Here is a 24,524-nt window from a genome sequence, read left to right as displayed (position 1 = left end):
GGGCTCCGTCCCGTTCTTATTTACAAATTAAGCACTGGAGGGAAGGCGGGGAGTGTATAACGATAAAACTAAGGGGGCAGGCAGGAGAGGGAGAGAAGTGTTCCTGGAAGAGAGAGTGAAACAGAACCACAAAGGAGACTGTGCAAGTGGGATGAGGTTCAGGACGGTGGGTCAGACAGAGAATTATTAATAGGAGGAGAATTAGGGGAAGTAAAATGGGGGCTGGGGAGGTGAAGTTGTATAAGGGGCTGTGAAAGGACCTGGGGAGGAGTCAGCATGGTGTAGAATGGGTTTGTGAGGGAGGAGTGGTTCGTTAAGGAAGAGCTTGTATAGCGAGTGGGTAGAGGAGGAGAGAAAAGGTAGGAAGGTGTAAGAAGAGAAGGGGGTATGTAACTCACTGGCAGTAGAAGTGAGGGAAGATGAATAGAGAAGCAGAAGTGATTGTAAGTCAGGGAATAGTGAAGTCAAGGTAGAGAAAATGGGAAGGGATAAGACAAAAAGAGGGGGGCGTTCTGTTTTGCTGGCTTCGAAGTATGTCTTTTACATCTGCGCTCATTTTCTTTTCTGTGGTACTACGAGTGTGTCTATTTACTTCCGCAGTACTCCATGCATGCCTTCCCCTTTCTAAAATCCTGCGAGTCCGAGTCTCTGTGTTCCTGCAGAAGGCCTAGTCTAAGGACAAATGTGCTGATATATTTACCATCCTTCCGTTTTTATCTTGTAAACCCCTGTCTGTCTGATTTTCCTCTGCTGAAGCCTTAGACGGACGTCTCTTTCCTGCTCTACGTCTATATTATAGCATTTCTACAGTACTGATCCACTCTACTTTCTCTTGGCCCTGGTGTTCCCAGTCTGTCTCCTTTTCTGCTGCGCGCCTTGCCTGTGTCCTCTCCTTTAGAATACTTCTTGTCTTCCACCTTGTTTACACTCGTGGTCTGTCTTCATCCTTTGGTTTCTGTGGGCCTCCTAGCCTGTTTTTATTAGTTACCATCTTCTAAGTCTATATTTTTATAGCACTTAGTCCTTCTTTTCTTTGCTGTAGCAGTCTCAGTCTGCCTTTTGTTTTCTACACTTTTTCTAATCTGTTTACTCTTTGATGTTGGATTCCTAGTTATTTGTCTTTTCCAGGTCTTGTAGGCCAGAATACGGTTTACTAAAATATCTGACAAAATATTGTGGAGATATCTCCCGGTTAGGTGTAGATTTCATATTTATATCTCCAGTGAGGTGGTATTTTTGTAATCGATATTTAGGACACCCTATTTTTGTCAGACGATATTAACGAAACGACAGTCTAGCAGTAAGCCCTTTTAGCACTCCTTTAGTCTATCTCACCTGATATGTAATTCTCTTTTCTGAATTCAACAAAATCTTTCTCTTGTCTTGCAGTATTCTCGCCCTTCTTTCTGCAGTGTCTACCATCTTTGATGTATTGCAGTCCTCCTAATCTGTCTTTACTATTCCACAATACTCCCACTCTGACGTCTCTTTTCTTTAGTAGTCTAGTCGTATCTTTTATGCATCAGTTCTGATTTTCTATTTTCTGTGATACTCCTGATGTCTTAGCTTTTCTGTAGTTGTTGTGTCCTTTCCGATTTACAGTATTACTAGTCCATCTTCTCATATCTCAAGTACCCTAGTTTGTTTTATGTATTCTGCAGTATTCTTAGGATCTTCTACTGCGTGCAGTACTGTCATACCGTCTCTTCTTGACTTTACTTCTCTTGGCCTTTCGTCCCACTCTTACCATATATTACTGGTTTATTCCTAGCCTTTTGTGCAGCACCTGTAATCCGTCTTCTCATTTTTAGGAAGAGACAATGCAAGACGCCCACACAGCGCCAAGACTCCTGGAGGGCATCTGTGAGTGAGATATCTAGGTCGGGTGACCTGTGAGACCGAGAGGTATCGTCAGTACCGTAGCAAGGATGCCATTGGCGCTGGTACAAGCAAGGAAACTGGCCCATTTTACTATTGGCGCTGTAGTAAAATACAGCAGTCATCAGGGCTCTGGACCCCGGTGCACTGCACCTGCCGCACCAATGATAGCCACGCCCGTGGGTGGAATGCTGGGAAGGCAATAGAGCCCCAGCTGGGTTCTAAAAGACAGCCACGCTTGGTATGAATTCAGCCGTCACGCTTCTGGGCTCAGTTGCCACTGCACCTGTTGCACCCCGGTGAGACTCTTTTGACATTGTGCAAAACCCCTGGGTGCTTTCTGAGGGACAACGCAGGGCAGTTTGTGGAACCCCTAGGTGGAATGCCTGACTCTCGGTGGTCTGGAATACTCTGGGGCTGCTGTGGGACCCCAGAAAGGTATTGGACCCCTGAATTATAAGAGCCGTGAAGAAGAACGACCACTTGTCGGTCTGTGAGACCCTGGAGTGGTCTGGAAGCATAGCCCACAATCCTTTCAACAGGATCTCCTGAATGCTCGGTCAGTGATCCCAGAGTTGGTCTGTGACACTCCGGGAGGGTGTTCGAGACCACCACGCTGTCTGTGAGACTGTTGTGAGATGCTTGACACGGCGGATAGCCCGAGTCGTGTGGGTTGCGTGAGACTCTTGGTGATCTGAGAGACTCCTAGAAGGCCCCTGGTGAGTCCTTAACTAAGTTCAGATGTGCCTAGCATTACTGGCTGAAGGCTTCCCTTGTAAACATTGTAATATTACACCCATCCTCGCCGCAAACTCAGTCGTGCTGTGTGTCATTTCCACATGACTGATGGGCTGTGCTCGGCCCACAAAAAATAAACTGCACATTGTGATCATATCCTGCACCGGATATGACTCGCCTTGGCTCGCTCTAAGAGAGGCTCTAGTTGGGTTTCTGGTCACATTCCCTCGCAATAGGGTCCTTCCTGTTTGGGTCCAGGTCGTATTTACTCTGCCTGGATAGCCTGGAGGGCCCATATCGTGCACAGCAAGAGAAAGAAGCTCACCCAGGCTATAGACCACCAAGCTAACCCCGTTTCTATGACTTTCACATGAGCATCCTGTGCCTCCTGCTGGAGTGATCCTTCCCACACAGCTTTTGCTTTTTTCATTTGATGGGGCATAAAGAGTCAGTAGCCACTAAAAATGTTGCTGATTTTATCATTTTTAGGGTTAGATCGTCCTGCGTGTGGTAAAAAAAAACTGTAATAGCAAACTCTGTTTCCTCTACTCACTCTTTTTGCACGCTTGTTCCTGTTGTAGGAATAGACATCATTACTTAGTGTTTGGCAGGCATGAGCCAAGGTGCAGAGGTCATAACTGCCGCCGTCCTGGCAAATGACCCTCCACCATATTTAGTGATCTCCGCTGCCTGGTGGAGATCTCCATGTCTCCAGACGGCTGCCGCCATGGCGGTTCATCTGATGGAACTGTGCGCTTTGCTAAGCGGGTGCAATCATTTATGCTGGTGCTCAGCAAAGTCTGTTTTGTTTTTAAGAAACAAACTCTGAAGCAGGAGTTTGTTTTTGGAAAACAAAAAGCTAATGGCCCTGAGAGCTTTGACGTTTTCTCTCACTGTGTGTTTTTTTTTTTTTTTTTTTTAAAGATTTTTTGGCAGGGACACAAGACTTTTCCCGCAAGTCCAGAAAAAGAAAATAAGGCACTGGAACACCATCCTAGGGCAGACGGTCTGGCGAGTGATGATGACATCCCAATATCCGATGAGCTGCTGGTCAGTGTAGGAAACATTCCGGTCCACCCGAGTCAGAATAGAGAAGGTGGATCGACCATTTGTCCCAAAGGAGGAAGAGTAACATGTCTGTCAAACAAAAGTGAGCTCTGGTCCACTCTGGGCACAGCCTTGTGTGGAAGCAGGTTAAAGGTGGGGTTACGGGGCCAGTGTTGCAGGAAGAGGACGCCTGGCAGGCAGTGCCACCAGTAAGAGGTCCCCACCTGTACTTGTAGTCATTATTGCGAGGGCGATCAGTCCTCTAACAAGGAAAGAATTCAGGTTTCAGGCGTATTGGGCAGCTTCATTGCACCAGAATGGCCGGCAAGCAGTTCCTTGGGTGCTCCTGATGTCCTTCTCACACTGGACTTCCGACTGAAAGGAAGTGGGAAGCACGAAGTTCCATGTTCAGGAAGCCCCTTTTCAAGGCCACACAGCTTCTCAGGGTAGCCCTTCAAAGTCCTGGCTACAGGTACCCATTTTAGGGCCTGGCTCCCAATCAGGGAAGGGCTTTGCTTGAAATTTCCTTTGGTCTCCAACTCAAGAAATATAGCATTTTTATAGGAACCTTTGCATCAAATTGGGGACGACTGGAGGGAAGGAAATATTTCATCTCAAAACCCCACTTCTCAAACCCAATACATTTTAAAGGCGGAACATTTGTGGCAGATATGAATGTGGGAACCGGAGCAGGAAATAGTCTGACCATCCAATAGTTCACACTTTTTCAGTGTGCAAGCAGGATGAGGTGAAGTGATTTAAGAGGATGATACTGTTAAAATCAATGGAGGTGAAAATATTTTTGGGAAGGTGAGCAAAGTTTTCAGGGCAGGCAATCCAGATGACATTTCTGGAATGCATTTAGCTTGTTGGAGGGCTGATGCTATGGCAAAGGAGGTGACCCCATCTAAAGGGCAATTAGTTGAGAGATATGGCTGCTAATAGAGAACACAATGCTGCATGCCTACACGCCTTCCTCGAGCAAAGATCTCAACCACATCTTACAGCAGTCTTACCACACACAGACTTAAGAGTAAAGAGACGGTCCAGTTATTGAAAACCACGAGTTTTACATGGTGGTGGGCGTAGGAATACCTACACTGAAAAGGTTGTGTTCCCAATACTAGACAGGCAGTCATTATCTAGGGCGATTTCCCGTAATCCAAGCATGAAAGATCACTCACTCTACTCTGGAGAAACTAAGGGTACACTTTTACACACACACCTGGGCAGCCAGAGGGTTAGATCGTCCTGCCTGTATGATGCACAACAATACCAAGTACACTACCAAGCATCAATATGTATGCAGGCTTTCACCATGCACATAGCCGTGCACCACAGTGCAAGTGTTTCTGTGTGATGTCTAGCATAGGTTATGCACTGGAGGGATACACTTTCAGTACGAAAATTATGCTTTGACATAGTTTAAAATCCTTTCCAACTTTGTATGTGTGCTGTACAGTACCACTAATATACAAAGTTTGAAAAGTGGGGCGGAAAAAAAAACTTTTCTCAAACTTTGCTTCAAAAATCTACACATTCCTGTGGAAGGACTAGCGCCCAGTCTACAAACGTTAGTAGAGTGGCCTTTGCTTCAACTTCCTTGGGTGATTGCATGGAAATGACATGCACCACACATGGTCCTCCCATTGCTGCAAAATGGCACAAAGCTGCACATAGTGATACTTTGCTTTCATTTAGGTTTACTTTCCAATACAAAACAAGTTTTGTGCTGAATGTTAAAACCCATATCAACAGTATGTTTCTGTTTGCATCACTTTTAGTGACACTGCATTGGCCCAAAATGTTGATAAATCTATCCCTTAGCCTTTCCCTTTCTGAGGTGGACGGGTGTCCATGGGTCATTACTGAGATGGGCAAGTAATCCGGGCATTCCACTGCCAGTCTGGAAAATCACAGCTCCTTTGACTTTGCCCACACTGGGCGTGATGTCACACCAACTCCTTGAGGAATGAAGATAAGCATCAATCTTTAAGTTAATAAACTGCATTACGAGTAAAGGCGCAGTTTTAACCCTCTAGTAGGGAGAATGGGAAAATTTACATAAAAAAAATAGTCTGCCAAACACACCTAGGAATCAATAGAAGGAGACCCTTGAGTGACACTCTGACCACACAAACCCTCAGAATAACAAATTAGTTTGGTGCAACTACTGGCATAGTGGTATCTAAGTGGTGCAGTCTCCTTGTCTGAAACATAACCCATTATTCTTGAAGCCTTGTACATCTATGGTGTGTCGAACCCAGACACTGAAAGCCAAAAGCTGTACTTGAAACAAAGGGTGTAGACAGGATATATGTGTGGTAACCGATTTAGCAAATTCTACTGAACTTTGGTGTGTGAACATTAGATGGTGTGTGAGTGTGTGTAAACACACACACAAAAATCCAATCCGGTCATGGGTGAGCGGCGCACACAACCTCCTGGTGCCGGTGGGCAGGGGTAGACCGACCCTTGTACAATACTGCATAAGAGCGACCAATGCACTTGAGGATCTCCAAAATATTCTCGTTTGTTGCAAAATAGATATGGCAAATACCAACGCGTTTAAACTTCACCGAGTTTTGATCACGGTGAGTCCCTTCTTACTGTATACTTATATACACACTCCGTCCTGCTATTAATAAAGCATTCTGGGTACGGCAGTCATCGACATAAAATCATTAAAACAAACAATTCAAGAATGACGATGTGTTCTCGGGTCAAGTGATGCAATTTAAAGGGGATTGCTGTGCAATTAATGAAGTTTCTGAGGCAAAGTACTTCCATGTGTCCTAAAGACATTAATAATACGTGCAGACATGGCTAAGTGCCTATCAATCAGCAAATAAACATGTAAAACAACTGGGACTATCTTTGTACTGTTTTGCGACCAGTTTCAGGCACAGTGACCATGGCTAGGTGGATTTATTGAGCCTCCTACACATTGTCTCCACAAGCAACACCATGCTCATAGATATCATATGCTCAGTCTAAGTCTCAATGATGATCAATGTACATATAGGGCTAAGTGCCCATATTTATAGTACTGTAATCAATATTAACATGTTTTTTGTTGTTGCTCTGATGAAATTGCAGAACCACCGGTTACCCCATACAGCATTACTCAAATGAGTATATATGTGTTCCTTTGAGGATTTCAAGTGTAAACGCCAGCTTGAATAAATAAAGAAGTTTCATCAAGGCACCCGATTGATTAAAATCTCCGATACGTGGTTTATTTGTGATCTGTGGTGTGAGTTCATGCTTTGTAAGACCTATAGCGACTAGTCAAAGGCAGAATGACACAAGTGTTTTAGGGTATGGAAGGTGGATGTCAAATATTTAAACTATTTTTTTTTTTAAGCCTGTATCTTACAACCCAGAGGTGGCTCAGTCAGGCATAAAAACGATATGTAGCAGCGTTTCCCATCCCACCTGCTCTTTTTACATCCTCATTAGTTGAAATCTGTAGGTGACTGGGTAAATATTCTCTGATAGATCCTTTGATACACCATTCGGTCTCATTATACGAAGTGTTTATTTCTCATGATACCATCGCATTCTTTAAACAGCATTACCAGCCATGCATTCCTGCCACCCAACTAGCGAATACATACATCTGCCACCCCCTGGTTGAGCCCACCCACCTTCCAGGAGCTTCAAGGATCCTGGTTCATGGAATTATTTTTGAGGCCTCGACTAACCCAGACTGAGTCCTGGTCTCTTACGGCTCCGAAGGAATCTCAGCACACTACAAAAGCAATACTTTTTCAGGCTAGCGATTTACCACAAGTGTGTTGCCCAGAGTGAGAGGGGAGTCTAAGAAAATAGTTCATTGGGCAAAACGGACGGGTTCTGCAAGTCTTTGTACAGGCTGTTTATGGCATTGGGTCTTGGAGACAGATACCTAATGCATCCATAGCTCATTTTAAGAGATCTGTTCTTCACTATCATTCACATTCTGCCTCCACTCACCACAACATATAGTATTGGGTGAGGAAGTAACCCGCTTCACTGGCTACCTTGCACTGTGAGTGAGGGCATTTTTCCTGATTAAACATGCACATTTGCCTTAAGAAGTCCATTTCAATGACTGGCTGGTGGGCCAATACTTTACTCGGACAGTATTTTTAAACTAAGTCTTCTGACTAAAGTAGCAAGAAGCAATGGAACATTTTCCTTTCAGATTAGAAAAATAATATTTTCGTGTGATGTGCATTAAAACAAAAATGGGTTTCTAAACAGGTTATAAGTCACCTGCATGATAGGAAGCACACAGGCAGTTAAATTATATGCAATGCTTAATTAATGTATTTTTTATAACCAATTTTATTGACTTCTGCACAAGGAAAGAAATGACAAAAAGACATATAGAGCCATTGTGGTTAATTTATTTTGAATCTATTTTTTTGAATTGTAAGTGTATGGTCACTATGTGTAGGTGGCATGTTTTTTTTCTTTTTCTCTTTGTAGCATACACTTGCCATATACAAAAAAAAAAAACTAAAGAAAAACAATTGTACCAGCCTACCAAAGTCAGATCTAATGGAATTACCAATACTTGCTTAACTAACCTGCTTCTTCCCCAGGGATCTGAAACATCTCAGTCACTGGTCTATCACATCCAACCAATCATAACCGACTTGTCTCCCCCCCTCTATGGCCATGGGGTACGACTTCTCGCCCCCTTGTAACCTACATTCATTTCTGTCCACTTTCCTACTGACATCTGCCTCCCAAGGAAGGTGTGAATAGAGCACAGAATGCTCGAATGGATCATTCCTAGGAACACAACGAAGAAATGGGGGTGCAGTGAGGATGGGGAAGCATACAGCTGGAGCATTTGTCCTCCCACAAACAAGAATACCACCTCCGCGCACATAAAACACAAATGAGTCAATTTCACTTAAAAATATAAATAATTTAATTTAAATATACACAAATTTACAATGAGATGATAGACGAGTCCTGAGATTGACTGAAATGTAAGTTCAGGTGGTGCCCACAAAAGGCAGTGCCATTAGTGACTGGGCCTGTGCACATCCAAGGCGAAGTCCAGCTCCCTTGGTGGCCACCATGATCCCACGGCCTAAATAAGTCCATGTATAAGGCTCACAAAAAAAACTGGGCATGGTGTCAACCCACCGTACATTGGAAAGACCGAGTACCTGAATCCCCATTTAGGTGGTCTAAAGAGAAGAAACATGAGGAACAGAGGATAACCCTTCCCTCATTTCGAGTTCTTGCTTTGATGGAGACTGGAGTTTTAAGCAGGACCAATAATAATAACAGCTCTCGGGCCAAGGATGTTGCTAAGGAGGCACCTGCAGCTTATACAACCCTCTGCCCCTGCCAGTGTTATCAGATGGCAGTACCAAAGCTGCCTTCTAAACATCATACTCTTATTAGTGTGACAATTTAGATTATTCCATACCACCCAAAGCTGTAAGAATGGACTGCTATTATTTTTTATGTACAATGAATTATTAAGCACTCTGCTAAAGTGCTCTCCTCAAAAACAGACAACGCCACATTGTGGTGGACTGTCATAAATAAGCACGGTGTTAGAAATTAAGTTCTGGTGTCAAACACTGGCACCCAACGCCACAAATTAAATTTTTAGCAAGGACACCTTTCTGATGCTGGTGGATGAAAAATGTGCAGTTCAAGAAGTGTAAGTGGTGATGGCATTGGCAAGCCCCAAATACTGTGCTCCTCAAAGCTGCTCTATGCTCTCACTTCGGTAGGACATGTTGGGCACCCCAGATGGCATTGTGGTATCTCTGGAGCTGTGCAATAAAGACTTCTTCCTGCGGCTGTGATAATAACAGGCTATGCCCAAAATGCCCACCAGGAGCAGGGCAGCAGCACTGGCACCCAGGGCTATATACAAATAGCGGAGCTGGCTGCCTGACATTTGGACTTCCCGGCACGGCCCATATTCTGCCTGGTTGACCTCACTGGAACCGGCCTGGTTCACTGCCACCACACACACCACGTAATTCTTGCCTGATTGCAAGCTTTCCAGCGTGGTAAGGCGATGGGTGGAATTCACAGTGACAGAACTCAGGGTCTCCAAATTGTCATCCCTCCGCACCTCGATGTGATACTGGTCCACGGTAGAGGATGGGGAGCACCAATGTACGGTAAGCACCCCCTCAGACTCCTGTATATCACCAAGCCTTGGTGGATCTGGACGCACATGGGTGCCGGAGACCCCCGGGCACAGGCACCGGCTGAGTTGTTGTAGCTCATCACAGGGTACCTGTAGGTGGCGACATCGGTCATAATCACATGGAACAGCAGGCGTGCGGGTGGTGGCTGCCATGGAGGGGACCTCATCCTCATCATCAGTCGGGTAGTCATATTCCTCATAGTCAGGGATAGCAAAGTGAATCCTCGTCAAAGTGTTGTGAAGGCTGCGAGAGGTGGTAGCTGTGGACTTCGGCAATGTGATGTGGAGTTCCTTGGTGGGGCCATCAGAGTCCTGGTGTGTACTCAAAGGAGTGGAGGATGTAGTGTTTCCATCTGTAGGTTGTGAGACTGCTGACATCAAGCCAAATAGAAGCAGCGACAAAGCTGCAATGTGAGCCCACAAAATGGCCTTCCGAATGCTTTCCATGAGTGCCTACAAAAAAAGAGGTTTGATAAGTGAGTGGATGTTTTAGGAACAATGGGGTTGATTGAATGAGGGTAACAGAATGAGAAGGTGATGGTTGAAAGCCTGAGAAATTATAGTAAGTTAGGGTGTGGGAAGGGAACACATTTGTGAGAAGAAACATCAAGCGAATGAGTGCTCGAGAAACTAGAGGAAAAATTAGTGAGGGCATGGGTAAAAAGATGGACAGTAAAGACCCTGTACACCTCCAGAACCAGAGAGGAAGACGAGTGATAACTGGAGAAGAAAAGCAGTAGTGAGCGAGAGAGACTAAGAATAAAAGGAGGGGGGAAGTAAAGTACTGAGGATCAGCAGGCCAAGAGGTAGTAAGTAAAAGTTTGCCAATAATACAGTGAGGAAAACCATTCAGAAAACGAGCAAGGTGGAAAAGTGAGTAAGGGCTTAAGGAATAAGAGAATAATAACGTGGGTGAGAACGTGCAAACAAAAGAGGTTGTAAGTAATTGAGGTTATTAGGATTGAGAATTAGGGGATCTGTGAGTGAGGTACTTGTGAACGAGAGACAGGGTGCGGAAAAGTAAACAACAGTCCGGATAACTAGAGCTGGGAGGGAGTGAAGACATGAGAAGCAATAAATTAATAAAACTCAGTTCGGGCCTGAGGATCAAAAATATGGGGACATGTATTGAGGGAAGACAGTAAAGACATAAGACTGAGTGGGAGAAAAGTGAAGACCTGAGAAACAAGTGATGGAGGACGGTGAGAGAGGATATAGACGAGAGTTACTAAAACATCCCCACAAAAGTAACACAACATATAATAGAACAAACGACACTACCACTATAAAACACAATATATACAAAATACTGTATAATACTATAGTAGTATGTAATAGTATAGAAGACATGTTAGTCAGCCTTGTTCCAGACTCCATGTTGATTTCAAATGGAACCCGAATCGCATGACTGGGAGGATCAAGTAGACATTTACAATAAACATTCAAGACTGAAATCACCATCCCATACCCAGACTCTTCTATCTAAAGTTTAATCTCTGATGTTTCCCACACCGAGATAGGGGTGCATCTGGCGCTCTCTGCCTTCCACCACACCTGTTAACCCACTGACTCACCCATGAAGGTGAAGTCGGATATTTGCCAGAGTGACTCCACTGAAGTGAATGCACAGATTTTGGTGGGCGGTATAGATCGGAAAAGAGGCCCCTGAAATTTATGAAGGTATTCTGTTTCTCAGGAGAGGCTAAAACTCTCCAAATGAGGGCGAGCTGACAAGTATGCTCCCTGTCCTTGCAAGATTAATTTCCCAGTAACTAATGTGCCAAAGAGATGTGTTATTTTAAAAGAAATTTGCGTAGCACTGTATTACACAGCAGAATGGCCTTGCAGCGCTGTCGGGTTTGGGTACCTTCATCTTCGTGCCCATGTGTCGAGGATTAAGTCACAGACCAGCATCTGTTTTTCTATTTTGAGTTGCAGTATCGTTCGTGTACGTGTGATTCATATTTTCTGCATATTTTATTGTGGTGTGGTTTAGACAGTTTGCAGCCGTAAAACTTGGCAAAATCTGCTGGTATGGTTACCGTGGGCCTACAGGCACAGATTCTAAAGCCAAGCCTAGACCATCTAGATGCCAACAAAGGTGGTATTTAACTGTCTTTTTTTGAGACAGTAGGAGATGCTGCCCCTCGCCCCCTCATCCTCAAAGCCTGAAAGGCAAACCTCAGCTCTCTCCGTATTTCTCCTGCTGAACTCGTACTACGGGGGGTGTCATGGATGTCTGATCTTGAAAGGAAAGAAAAGGAGTGAGGGCCTGGAGAAAAAGAAAAGACTGGAGTGACTTGTGGAGTTAGGGGTGACGGTATGAGGAACAAGAGAGGACTGTGAATGATGCACTTGAGAATGAGGGAGCTGGAGACCTTGGAAAATTGGAGAGGAAAGCGAAAGGGGGAGACAGAACCAGGAGGGAAGTGTGTGAGGCTAAAGGCACAAGAGAGATAAATGAGTAAGTCCTCAGAGAAGCAAGAGGGGTGAATCTCAGTGAAGATCTAGGAAACTTGGTGGGTGGTGAATGCAGATCTAATGAACGAGAAAGGGTGGCTACAGAACCAAAGGAAGGTGCAGAGTAAGCTTTAAAAAAAGAGTGAATAATGGCCAGATAAATAAAAAACATGGGCGAGTACGGGCATGGAGATGGCGTAGCTTGGTAACTAAGATTGGGAGAAGTCATCTTCAAACTTCCCAACAATCACTCTGGCACAGAATGTTAAAATACATTATAGACAAGCAGGGCGCAGGAGAGGGACTGGAGGGGCAGTGGAAAGGGAGAAGAATATGGATCGGTAAGGGTAACTAAGTAAGAAAAAATACAAAATTTGGTAAAATAACTAACATTTTTTCAGACTTTCCAAACAAGGGAGGGTTAGTGTGTGTAAGCTTTTCTCTGTGTGTATGGAAAAATGCCTTGTGAAATCCGATAGACACTTCACCATAACCGACTAAAAGCACCTGTACCCAACTACTTAAGGGGTGTAACACCCCAAACAACCACCTTGAAGCTACTCTCCTGTCTGGAGAATCAAAGAGGGGCCTTATTGCAAGAGAACCAGGGTCCGAAAGTGAGTGATATGGACTGTGTTACCAGCCCTGAGTTAAAGCAGTCCTGTCAGTGGAGAGCGGGGACTGTTCAGATCTCCAGAATGAAGGGATGAAAAGGAGTGAGGGATCGCCTGTGGGAAAATTACAGAGGGTTGCGGATCTAAAGAAAGAGAAAAGCGAGTGAGGACGTGGGAGAGCAAGAAATAGAGGACGGAGGGGAAGAAAGGGTGTGAGGGTCTGCTGACTCAGAGGGAGAGTAAGGAAACAAGAAAACCAGGGGTGGCAAGGCAAAGGCGTGGGGAGAAGTGAGTGGAGGGCTTTGCAATAACAGATGCAGTAAATGGAGTGTGGGCCTGAGGGGATATAATGAGGAATGATAGAAATGGACAAAATGAAAACTGTCATTCTAGTTCTCTCCAATATGGCACCCTACATAGCCCTCAGAAGGCATGTAGCATGCGAGTATACTGCTATAAAAGAATGATGAGGTAACTGAATAAGAGCCGGAGGAAAGTGACAGATGACCTAGGAATAGCGGTAGGGAGAGTGATCGCTTAGTTAAACATGACACTGGGTGAAGGCCTTCAGAAAGGGGGTAGAGAGAGATGAGAGAGATGAGAGAGGGGCTAATGAATGATTAAGGGGCACTGGGAAAGAGTGGGGGATAAAACAACCAAGGGTCTCTCAGGGGAGTGCGAGAGTGACGGCCTGCTGTCACAGTGAGAATGAAAAAGTGTGCGAGGGCTTGTGAACAAGTGACAGAAGGTAAATTAGTGTGCTTCTAGGGCACGAAAACGAGGGAAATCTGCTCTAAGACCATATGAAAGGAACAAGAGGCAGGTAAGAAAGCCATGGCCTACACAGGGTCATCATAATGATTTTCAGGGCCTGGGGAAAGGCATATTCTGGGGGTCCCTGCTAGAATAACTAGATACTTGAGTGCCATTTTCAATGTATTCAAGCTCTCCTGGTGCCATTATATATTATACTTTCAAAAACGGGGGCACACAAAGACATCGGAACGCTTAAGCTGCTTGGCACCTGCAAGCCAAATAGTAAATCAAAGAAAGCTTAAACATCAGTTGTCCAAAGCCATTTCTTTCTGCACTTATATCTAGATTTTTTTCGTCTTGCAACAATATTTTATCCGTAATTCAATATATAACTTGCCTATTCTGCCCAGGGTGGACAAGAAAGGTGGGTTTATATTAGGCTCAAGAGGGCATACTATTCAAATGAGACATATACACATACTCTTAAAAATTAAGATTTAATTGAGGGATATTCGTAATCATATATGAATCATCCTTCACACCTGGCATTCTCGCTGCAACGGGGAAAATCAAAGCACTACCTTCATGTTTTTTCTACATTTAATCTGGTGAAATCTGAAAATGTCTCCTAAATTCTCCTCATCTGCCTTCCCTTGCGTGTCATCTTTCTATGCGTGCACTTCTGTCTGGACAGAGACCTCTGCCTCTGCATAAGATAAAGGAGACCTGTAGATAAAGCAATGAAGTGAAGAATGGCGAAGTAGACAGGGGGTTGGGACAGAGGTAGGGCGAGGTGAGGTAGAGAGATGCAAGCAGAGAGGTGGGCCAAAGAGAGTTGAGTTTGAGAATGAGGTGAGGTAGATGGGGCTGAAATGGAAACTGCAGCAGCTGAGTTTGAGAGAACTGTTACAGAAGCAGAGAGGTACGCCCAGAGAGTGGTAGACAGACAGGTGAGAACATGAAAGACTAATAAAGATGTGAGAGACAAGTGCAGAAAGGTGGTATTAAAAAGTGTATTGTGAGAGGTGAGGTAGACAGAGATGAGTAAAGCAGTGACATTGTGTAGGTGAGGTGCCCAGAGAAGTGGAAAGGGAGTAAATTGGATGTAAAGAGAGGAGTGAGGTAGAAGAGTGGAGAAAGATGAGATGTGAGGGCGAGAGAGACAAGAGGTGGTCGAGAGGTGACACAGAGCTAGTCAGGGAGAAAAAATAGACAGAGTGAGGTAGAGAGATGAACGCGAATTTAGTGATTGGTGAGGTAGAGAGAGGAGCTACATCAAGGCAGACTGGAAGATATGGGAGTGAGTAACTAAAGATGGTGGGAGCCACTGCAAGGGATTGAGTTAAGGACATTGGGGAGAGAGTGACATAAGGGACCTTTCAAGAGGAAGGAAGTGAACGGGGAACACAGGAAAGAATAGATGGAAGTGGTCTGTGAAAAGTTAAAAAATAAAGTAAAGGTGGGCGTGAGGAAAGATGAAGAGGAGTGATGGGGGGCCAGTGTATAAGAGAGGGGCGATGGTGCAGTCTTGGTAAACAAGAGAGGGGGCTCTGAATGTGGCTGCAGTACAAGAGAGGGGTAAAGAAATTAGAGATGGGAAACATGAGAAAAGAGAATGATTAAGGATATGGGAAAAAGAGGGCCCATTTTATGGTGAATAAATAAATCTGTAAAAAAAAAAAATAAAGAAGAAAAACAATCTGACCTGTATTTGGCGATTTAACTTGTGCTGGGCCTCAGTTCACAAATGTCCCTGGCTGCCGGTGTCTGTCCACGAGACGCCCTTACAGACAGGTCTCTTGCTTCCCAAGTGGCTGTCACAGCAGTGTGCGTGCACACGACGCTCTCTATCCAGTCCGATGCTCAGTTCGCGGTAGCCCTCGCGGCTTGTGTTTCTGAGAGGCCGTGGGGGCCGGTGAACGTGCATGCGAGGCCCTCCCGCCTGTCTGCCCTCACAAGTTCCTCTCAGACGCTTTCAGTCAATGAAATTCCCGCACGTTCGAGCTGAGCGAGGAGAGTCGAGTACGCACGACCCTGGACTTTATTTATGTATTTTTCTATCTGCCTGCTTCTGCTTAAGCACAGCCTTTATAGCCCCAGGTGCGTGATCTCATGTTCCCCCCGGGCCCCACCCCCGCTAGAGCCCAGCCCGACTGGGCCTGACTCAGAGACTGACTGAGGCTGGAGAAAGGGAAGAGGCAGCCCCGCTGTCTCTCACACCCCAGGTGTGCTCCCGGGGTTCTTCCCTTATTAGGAAATCTAAGATATCTGCGAATTTCTGCCAAAAATGTGAGCTCACGAGGCCTTGTCGGCCTCTTCGGGCGAGGGCGCACCCTCCCCGCTGGAGATGCATTCCATGTTTCGCAAAACCAACAACCTTCACTCTTCACCCAAAAAAAGAATTGCAGATGTCCAGGATTCAAGGACTCCTCCGTCCACACACCAGCAGTCTGCGGAGTCCAACATTTGGAAACGGCGGCGCTTTCGGGGTGGGGGTGGGGGTGGGGCTAGTGGGGCTACAGCTTCACGAAACGATGTGTGTAGCCCAGGCCTAGGAAGGTACCCAAGGAACGCTGGCCTACGAAAGTAAGGGACTGCCTTAATAAACGTCATTGATACAGGCTCACATCTACAAAGCCACATAATATTACTTTTTACAATATGTACGCTTATTTCTGGGTATTTGAAATAATACATAGGACACCATTTTATTGTGTTAAAACACACGCCATATGCCGTGCTTCAGTCGAGTGTCCAAACATTAGTGTAAATGGTGCCAATTACTAATATACACAATAAAAATTGTATCCACATGCGCTTTATAGAATGGAACAGAACTATCATTTCAAATACATATTTCAGGGCGGGAAACGCAGGTACCGCTGCTCCTGGACGGCATGCAGGTAAACTGGTAAAGACCTTCGACTACACACACAAACAAGAGTAAACTTGAGAACACACATTAGAAAGCAGACATCATCCTAACACCGAGAATATAATTTCTGGTGTAAACAAGATCAGTGACAGAGAATATTGCACAAATGCCATATGACAATGTTCAGCCAGCTTCACTAAATCTAGTGGTAAGATGTCTCAGATGTTTAATGGGGTGCCGCAGAGTCCCGTCTGACAGAAAATTGCTAGCAGGTCTGGTCTTCACACACGAAGGAAGAAGGCCTCATCTGCAGACAAGAGAGGGGTACAGATAAGATAAGATCATGCCCCACAATTACATGCTGGGTTGCCTTTTTCTACACTCAAAATGGAGGAGGACTTCAGTTTCACAAACAGTGGAGTATCTCCCTCACCTGATAGAAGAAAGTCTAGTCTCATACGATGCAGGAATGCCTTATATTGCACACACAAAAAGGACTTATCTCATAACACAATCAAGGCAAGTGTCTACTAAAGGCATAATATCCACAAAAGTTGAAGGGCTCTTCATGTACACAAAGAAGATACAAACTACCCACAGAACAGGAAAGTTGCACATCCACACAGACCAGACAAAAGTTGTGCCTCAGACAACAGAGAAACGCATAGTCTACACACACAAGAGACACAGGCTTTATCGCCACCAAACAGACAAACACCCATTTGCAATCAACAACCAAAAGGCTCACATTCACCCACAGAACAAAAGCCTTACCTCTAAGCAAAGGACACCTACTTCACCTCCATTCAATGGACAAAGCCCTCATGACCACCCAATACAAAATGCCAGATATTCAGTGAGTAGGCAAACAATTTTCAAATGAGTGGACACTGCCTAATTTCAACCCGGCGGGCAAATGCCCAATCTGTTTCCAATGAGCAAAAGTCTTGCTCCCACTCAGCAGGTTAAGACTTTGTTTTCACCCAAAAGCCGCTGTTCAGCCTACACAGAGGCTGTTGGGGGATAATATCAGACATGCATGAGAAGTGCAGAAGATCCTCACTCATTCATCTTAAAGAGTTAGATATATTGAGACTGGACTGCAATCAGATCCAGGAGATGATCTTTAATAAAGGCAACCCAAATATGTAGAGAAACGTGCATATCAGCGAAAATATTTGCACATTTATGTGGTGAAAGGAGGTAAAATCTGTAGAAATAATGGTAAAAAAGCAGAATAATATTTCTTTGATCAAAGCCAAAACTAATGTGAAAATTGCAGACTGCATCCACTATATTTATTTTAAACCATGGGTACTCACAAACTTTTTCTCGGGGGCCAAAATTGCAGTATGGTTTGCGGCCAAGGGCCGCACTGAAGTGAAAGCGGTGGGGGGGGTGGGGGTGGGGGGGGGCAGGGCTTATAGGGGGCACAACCACCCCACCCCCTTTTTCAAAACATTGCTAAACAATGCTGCATTTTGAATCCAGGTATAACTACAAACCTACAAAGAGGACATTTTGAAAAACATTTTTATTATCAGACAATAGTAATCTTAAGAGGCATGGCATGGTAATCCTTGTGAACAGGATATTCAGAACAGGCCCAATGCAGCACAGTTTTCTCTGAGTCTGGAAAATAGGTATGTCAAAGGAAGACATACTAAGAACTTATTTTGCACTTCATGTCTCTTATTAGTGTTCTGTAATCTGGTATTATGTCTGAAACGGCAAGCCTTAAGAGCTGATCCAGATGTAAGTCTGTTAGCTTATTTCTGAATTTACTCTTCAAAAGTCCCATTGTGGAAAATGAACTTTCGCAAACATATGTTGACCCAAACATACAAATTATTTTCTGGGCCACTGTAAAAAGAACAGGAAATTTGTCAGAAGGCACAGTGTTCCAGAATTATTCTGGTGCCTGCCCCCAAAAAGATGCTTCGAGAGCTGAGTTGTGCTGCATGTCTATCAGCTCCATTTGTGCTTGCGGTCTTTTCACGCCAATAAGTTCAACAGCATCAAGATTTCGTGCACTTACAATCCAGGGGTTTTCAACCAGCCTGAACAAGGGGGTGAGGGTTCTGAATTGAGAAAATCGCCTTTTGATCTCCCTAGAAATTTCCTCAAGACATTCACCAAGATTTAGCGTTGGCAGCATTTCTTGTGCATTTGGAAACCTCTGAGTCACAGCCAACAGTTTTGGAAAGTGGGTGAAGTCAGCAACATCCAGTTGTTCTTTGAATAGCACAAGCTTACTTTTAAATGAGTAAATACCATTCATCATGGACCACACAAGCTGTTGTTTGCCTTGCAGCATCAAATTAAGAGCATTGAAGTGTGCAAATAGATCTGAAAGAAAATGGAGCATTAAAAGCCATTTCACATCCTTTAGTTCTGGGAATGTTTGACCTCTGCTGTTTGTAAAGTGTTCAATTTCAGGAAGCAAAGCAATGAACTGCTCCAGAACTTTCCCTTTGCTTAGCCATCGCACTTCAGTGTGCATCAAGAGGTCTGTATATTCAGCTTCAGAATCCTGCAGCATAGCCTTAAAAAGTCTATGGTTAAGGGCTTTGGCACAAATAAAATTAACTATTTTCACTGCAAGTTTTAGGGTGTTATTCAGTTCTCCATGCTTTAATTTTGCACACAGAACTTCCTGATGAATAATGCAGTGGTAGTCTATTACAGGCTGTCCAGTGAGCTTCTTTTTAAGCAAAGATACAAAGCCTCTGTCATGGCCTACCATAGCAGGAGCGCCATCTGTTGTGATGCTAACAGGACTGTCCAGTGGTATGTGATGTGTTTCGAAGTAGTTGCAGATACTGTCCAGAATATCTTCTCCTCTTGTGTGCCCGTGCAGTGGTAGAAGGCACAGGAGCTCTTCTTTGGGATGAAGCGATTGGTCCAAATACCTCACCCAAACTAATAACTGGGCCACATCGCCTATATCTGTGGACTCATCCATGGCAATGCTGAAGAACGGTGACTCTCTGACAGCTTTGATCACCTGCTCCTGGATATTTTCACCCATTGCCTCTATTCTGCGTGCACAAGTGGAATCCGATAGCTGTAATGCACCAGTTTCTTTTAAAATGCTGGATTTGTTGCTATAGTTTTCAAACAAGATTTCATCTGCTGAAAGAAAACATTTCTTCATCAGCTCTGCCTCCGTGAATGGCTTCTTATGTTTGGCAAGCAGGTAGCATATTTTGAATGATGCTTCTGTAACAGCCTCAGATTCCTTCATTTGGCAAAGGAAGAGCTTCTGCTGGGAAAGAAGTGTTTGCTTTAACGATGCCACTTTTGCTGAACGCAGTTGTGAGTGCAATGGGAAGTTCTCACTATAACTTGTGTGTCGAGTTTTGTAGTGCAGTTCCAGGTTATATCTCTTAAGAACATTTACTTTCTCTTTGCAAAGCAAACAGGTAGCTTTCTCCTTTGGCCATTCAACAAACAAGTACTCTTCTTCCCATGCTGCCTGGAATGATCTGTGTTCACTCTGTATGGATCTGGGTCGTTAGCAAAGCTTGGTAACTGGACTGTAGGCCATTGGTCTCAGCGAGTTTGTGCAATGAGGATCAAGGGTGAGGAATCAGATTTTCCCCTCACAGCCAAAGGACCGACACCACTTCACGACCGACAACACTTCACTTCACGACCGATGGACCGACACCGCCTCACGACCAATGGACCAACACTGCGTCTCGCTACAGACCTCTGTGCACAACACCAAAGTAATATAAAGTCATGTGTAAAAGGAAACAAAGCATACTGTGATCTAACAATTGTCAACACACATGCTGGCCTTTGCCGATTCCCAGAGAACCATGTTATAAAAAGTATTTTTTGCAATTATGCTTGCAACCTGCTAGGCAGACTAGAGTGATAATGAGGCCAATGAATGGTATACGGGCCCCTTTTTAGAGACTGTTTTTTTCAGCATGCTGGGTCACACAGCAATAGAAATCAACTGTGCATGAAATGCCAGGGACCAGATAAAAAAAAGTGTATTATTGTAAGACATTTTCAACAGCCCTGGCTCTAGTAGTATATTCCTACACTAATCACAAGAGCCAAATGGGAATGTTCCAGAGTATATCCCTATCCTAATCACAAGAGACATTTAATTAGATGCAGCAGCCATTTATCAACCGCACCCCTGGGAGGAGGAGTAAGCTGAAGGTGTTTGCCCATCACACAAAGTGTACCCCACTGGACACTTCACAAATGGTTTGATTTATATTGGGATTGTCATCTGATTTTTGGTAGTTTTCATGGGTGGGTGGTTTCTCTCTGGCTGTACTGGGTTGGTGGGTATGGGTTATAAAAGTAAGCATTATTGTTTGGAGGTTGCACAAACAAAGGTCTAACTTGATGCCTAAGCATTACAAGACAAAGATACAGCAGCACAGTTCTTACCCTTGCAGGGTCCGGTCTATCACACACAGCGCCATCTGCTCTCACCCCTACCGCCATCTGCACACAGCGCCATCTGCTCTCACCCCTACCCCAGTAACACACACAGCGCCATACACACACAGCGCCATCTGCTGTCACCCCTACCCCAGTAACACACACAGCACCATCTGCTCTCACCCCTACCCCAGTAACACACACACAGCGTACACACACAGCGCCATCTGCTGTCACCCCTACCCCAGTATCACACACAGCGCCATCTGCTCTCACCCATACCCCAGTAACACCCACACAGTGCACACACACAGCGCCATCTGCTCTCACCCCTACCCCAGTAACACACACACACAGCGCCATCTGCTGTCACCCCTACCCCAGTATCACACACAGCGGCATCTGCTCTCACCCCTACCCCAGTAACACACACAGCGCCATACACACACAGCGCCATCTGCACACAGCGCCATCTGTACACAGCGCCATCTGCACACAACGCCATCTACTCTCACCCCTACCCCAGTATCACACACAGCGCCATCTGCTTTCACCCCTACCCCAGTATCACACACAGCACCATCTGCTCTCACCCCTACCCCAGTAACACACACAGCGCCATACACACACAGCGCCATCTGCACACAGTGCCATCTGCTCTCACCCCTACCCCAGTAACACACACAGCGCCATCTGCTCTCACCCCTACCCCAATATCACACACAGCGCCATCTGCTCTCACCCCTACCCCAGTAACACACACACAGCGCACACACACAGCGCCATCTGCTGTCACCCCTAACCCAGTAACACACACAGCGCCATACACACACAGCGCCATCTGCACACAGCGCCATCTGCTCTCACCCCTGCCCTAGTAACACACACAGCGCCATCTGCTCTCACCCCTACCCCAGTATCACACACAGCGCCATCTGCTCTCACCCCTACCCCAGTAACACACACACAGCGCACACACACAGCGCCATCTGCTGTCACCCCTAGCCCAGTATCACACACAGCGCTATCTGCTCTCACCCCTACCCCAGTAACACACACACAGCGCCATACACACACAGCGCCATCTGCTGTCACCCCTACCCCAGTATCACACACAGCGCCATCTGCTCTCACGCCTACCCCAGTAACACACACAGCGCCATACACACACAGCGCCATCTGCACACAGCGCCATCTGCTCTCACCCCTACCCCAGTATCACACACAGTGCCATCTGCTCTCACCCCTACCCCAGTATCACACACAGCGCCATCTGCTCTCACCCCTACCCCAGTAACACACACAGCGCCATACACACACAGCGCCATCTGCACACAGCGCCATCTGCTCTCACCCCTACCCCAGTAACACACACAGCACCATCTGCTCTCACCCCTACCCCAGTATCACACACAGCGCCATCAGCTCTCACCCCTACCCTAGTAACACACACACAGCGCACACACACAGTGCCATCTGCTCTCACCCCTACCCCAGTAACACACACAGCGCCATACACACACAGCGCCATCTGCACACAGCGCCATCTGCTCTCACCCCTACCCCAGTATCACACACAGCGCCATCTGCTCTCACCCCTACCCCAGTATCACACATAGCGCCATCTGCTCTCACCCCTACCCCAGAAACACACACAGCGCCATCTGCACACAGCGCCATCTGCTCTCACCCCTACCCCAGTATCACACACAGCGCCATCTGCTCTCACCCCTACCCCAGTAACACACACAGCGCCATACACACACAGCGCCATCTGCTCTCACCCCTACCCCAGTAACACACACACACAGCGCAATCTGCTCTCACCCCTACCCCAGTAACACACACACAGCACCATCTGCTCTCACCCCTACCCCAGTAACACACACACACAGCGCACAAACACAGCGCCATCTGCTCTCACCCCTACCCCAGTAACACACACACAGCGCACACACACAGCGCAATCTGCTCTCACCCCTACCCCAGTAACACACACACAGGCACACACACAGCGCCATCTGCTCTCACCCCCTACCCCAGTAACACACACACACAGCGCAATCTGCTCTCACCCCTACCCCAGTAACACACACACTACATTAAAAACAAATAAATAAATAACCAAAGAGCCTTACCTGCCTCAATAAAGCACTGTAAAGATGCCACAAATGTAGAACGGCAGGCAGGCAGGCGGGCAGCAGACGTGGAGTCGGTGACAGGAAGCAGACGAAAAAGCCCGGTAAAAGTTAGCTGCAAGCGCTGACTTTTATGGGGCTTTGGCTTCCAGGATCGTCACGGAAACGCCATAAATAATGGCCACCGTACGTAAACATAGAGGAGGGCCCCGGGGGAACATGCGCAAAGAAGCCACTATTGCGCATGCTCCCGTGGCCCTCTTCTATGTTTATATACTGCGGCCATCATTATATGGCGTTTCCTGTACGTTTCCGCGGGCCGCCAAGGTAGGGCCGTGGGGCCGCTGGCAGCCCGCGGGCCGTACTTTGAGTAACGTCGTTTTAAACAATCTTGAATGCTTATAAAGAAATCTAACTGAAATTTGCTGAGTATCTCCAACCCCTTCACCTCTTTCTTCAAGTACAGTTTGTGAGTCCTGAAGTCAAGTCCTAGTCTCCCCCACACCTCATCCCCAAATGTACACCTCTCAGCAGTCTTTCTTTGTGCCGATGCCAGCGAGTTTGCACCCTTCACATGCATTTCTTCGCAATCATATTGCTTGTTTGAGCGCATAATACACGTTTGCTTCCTTAGGTTATGAGGGCAGGAAATACAGGGTGACATGGGCTGTATGGTTTCCCTGCAGACTCACTATGTAGGTTCCCACTGTTCAGCCCAATGTGCTCCGTGGCTAAACTGTTAAAAGATACTACTGCTGCACCACCTTTTTGTCACGACCAAGGAGGTGCTGCATATGCACACGGACTCCAGCAAAGACAAAAAAGAAAACGTGGGTAATCTCTTACATTTCAAAAATCTGAAAAGAATGGGCAAAATATTCAAAACCGATGGAAAGCCAGTGCTAAATTAGTCGGGTTAAGAGGTGCAACTCTATTGCTTGACCTGGAGTGTGTTAATATAGGATGTGGACTGGTTCATAGCTTGCACATGATCCTCATTGTTGCAACATGGGCACAAGAAAAAAAGCACGTAATTTCCTTTGGCTAAGAGAGTTCCAGCTGTGATCTGTGATGTAGTCTAAGGTTCCATTGCCAACGTGCACCAAGAGGCAAAAAGGAAATCACATGAGTTTACACTGATAAGCTGGCAGGCCATGTCACTCACGTTTGAGGTTTTAGCCTTATGATTGGCTTTGCCCCAACAGAACTTAGACTTCCAGAAAGGAGCAGGATATGTGACAAAATCTAATGGCGATGAAACACTGCATTCATGAACTGCAGTCCGAAATTTGCATTTTTAAGGAAATTCCCACCTTTGAGTTACAGCCAAAACACTCACTCAGACATGGGGACCATATGTGCACTTGTGCAACACCCGGATTTCCTGGGGTGTGGTTGGTTTGTGCTCGTGACAGGACCTCAGACAC

The 24,524-nt window shown here is 45.8% G+C and overlaps 2 protein-coding genes across 3 annotated transcripts in view; both read right to left on the bottom strand.

Annotated features, from left to right (window-relative positions):
• Positions 1-8,566: 8,566 nt before the first annotated feature.
• Positions 8,567-16,059, bottom strand: LRRN4CL (LRRN4 C-terminal like). Its single transcript, XM_069207190.1, has 2 exons — positions 15,377-16,059; positions 8,567-10,294 (listed from the first exon to the last, which is right to left on the bottom strand). The coding sequence occupies exon 2, from the start codon at positions 10,286-10,288 to the stop codon at positions 9,383-9,385; it is 906 nt and encodes a 301-aa protein (XP_069063291.1). The 5' UTR covers positions 10,289-10,294; positions 15,377-16,059; the 3' UTR covers positions 8,567-9,382.
• A 149-nt stretch (positions 16,060-16,208) lies between these two features.
• The window catches only part of BSCL2 (BSCL2 lipid droplet biogenesis associated, seipin), a 236,476-nt gene continuing 228,160 nt past the window's right edge, over positions 16,209-24,524 (bottom strand). The window contains exon 13 of one of the 2 annotated variants that reach the window (XR_011198731.1): positions 16,209-16,853. The gene's annotated coding sequence lies outside the window, so the exon portion shown is untranslated. The remainder of the gene's footprint in view (positions 16,854-24,524) is intronic. The other variant, XR_011198732.1, reaches the window with a different exon arrangement.

Source organism: Pleurodeles waltl, chromosome 9, assembly GCF_031143425.1.
Source record: "Pleurodeles waltl isolate 20211129_DDA chromosome 9, aPleWal1.hap1.20221129, whole genome shotgun sequence".
In the NCBI taxonomy this organism is placed as follows: Eukaryota; Metazoa; Chordata; class Amphibia; order Caudata; family Salamandridae; genus Pleurodeles; species Pleurodeles waltl.
The sequence above is the reverse complement of the archived record's forward strand: the minus strand, read 5'-3'. Positions and strand labels throughout refer to the sequence as shown.

Excerpts from the sequence above, each read along its gene's own strand:
- LRRN4CL (XM_069207190.1), bottom strand. The coding sequence starts at position 10,288 with ATGGAAAGCATTCGGAAGGCCATTTTGTGGGCTCACATTGCAGCTTTG.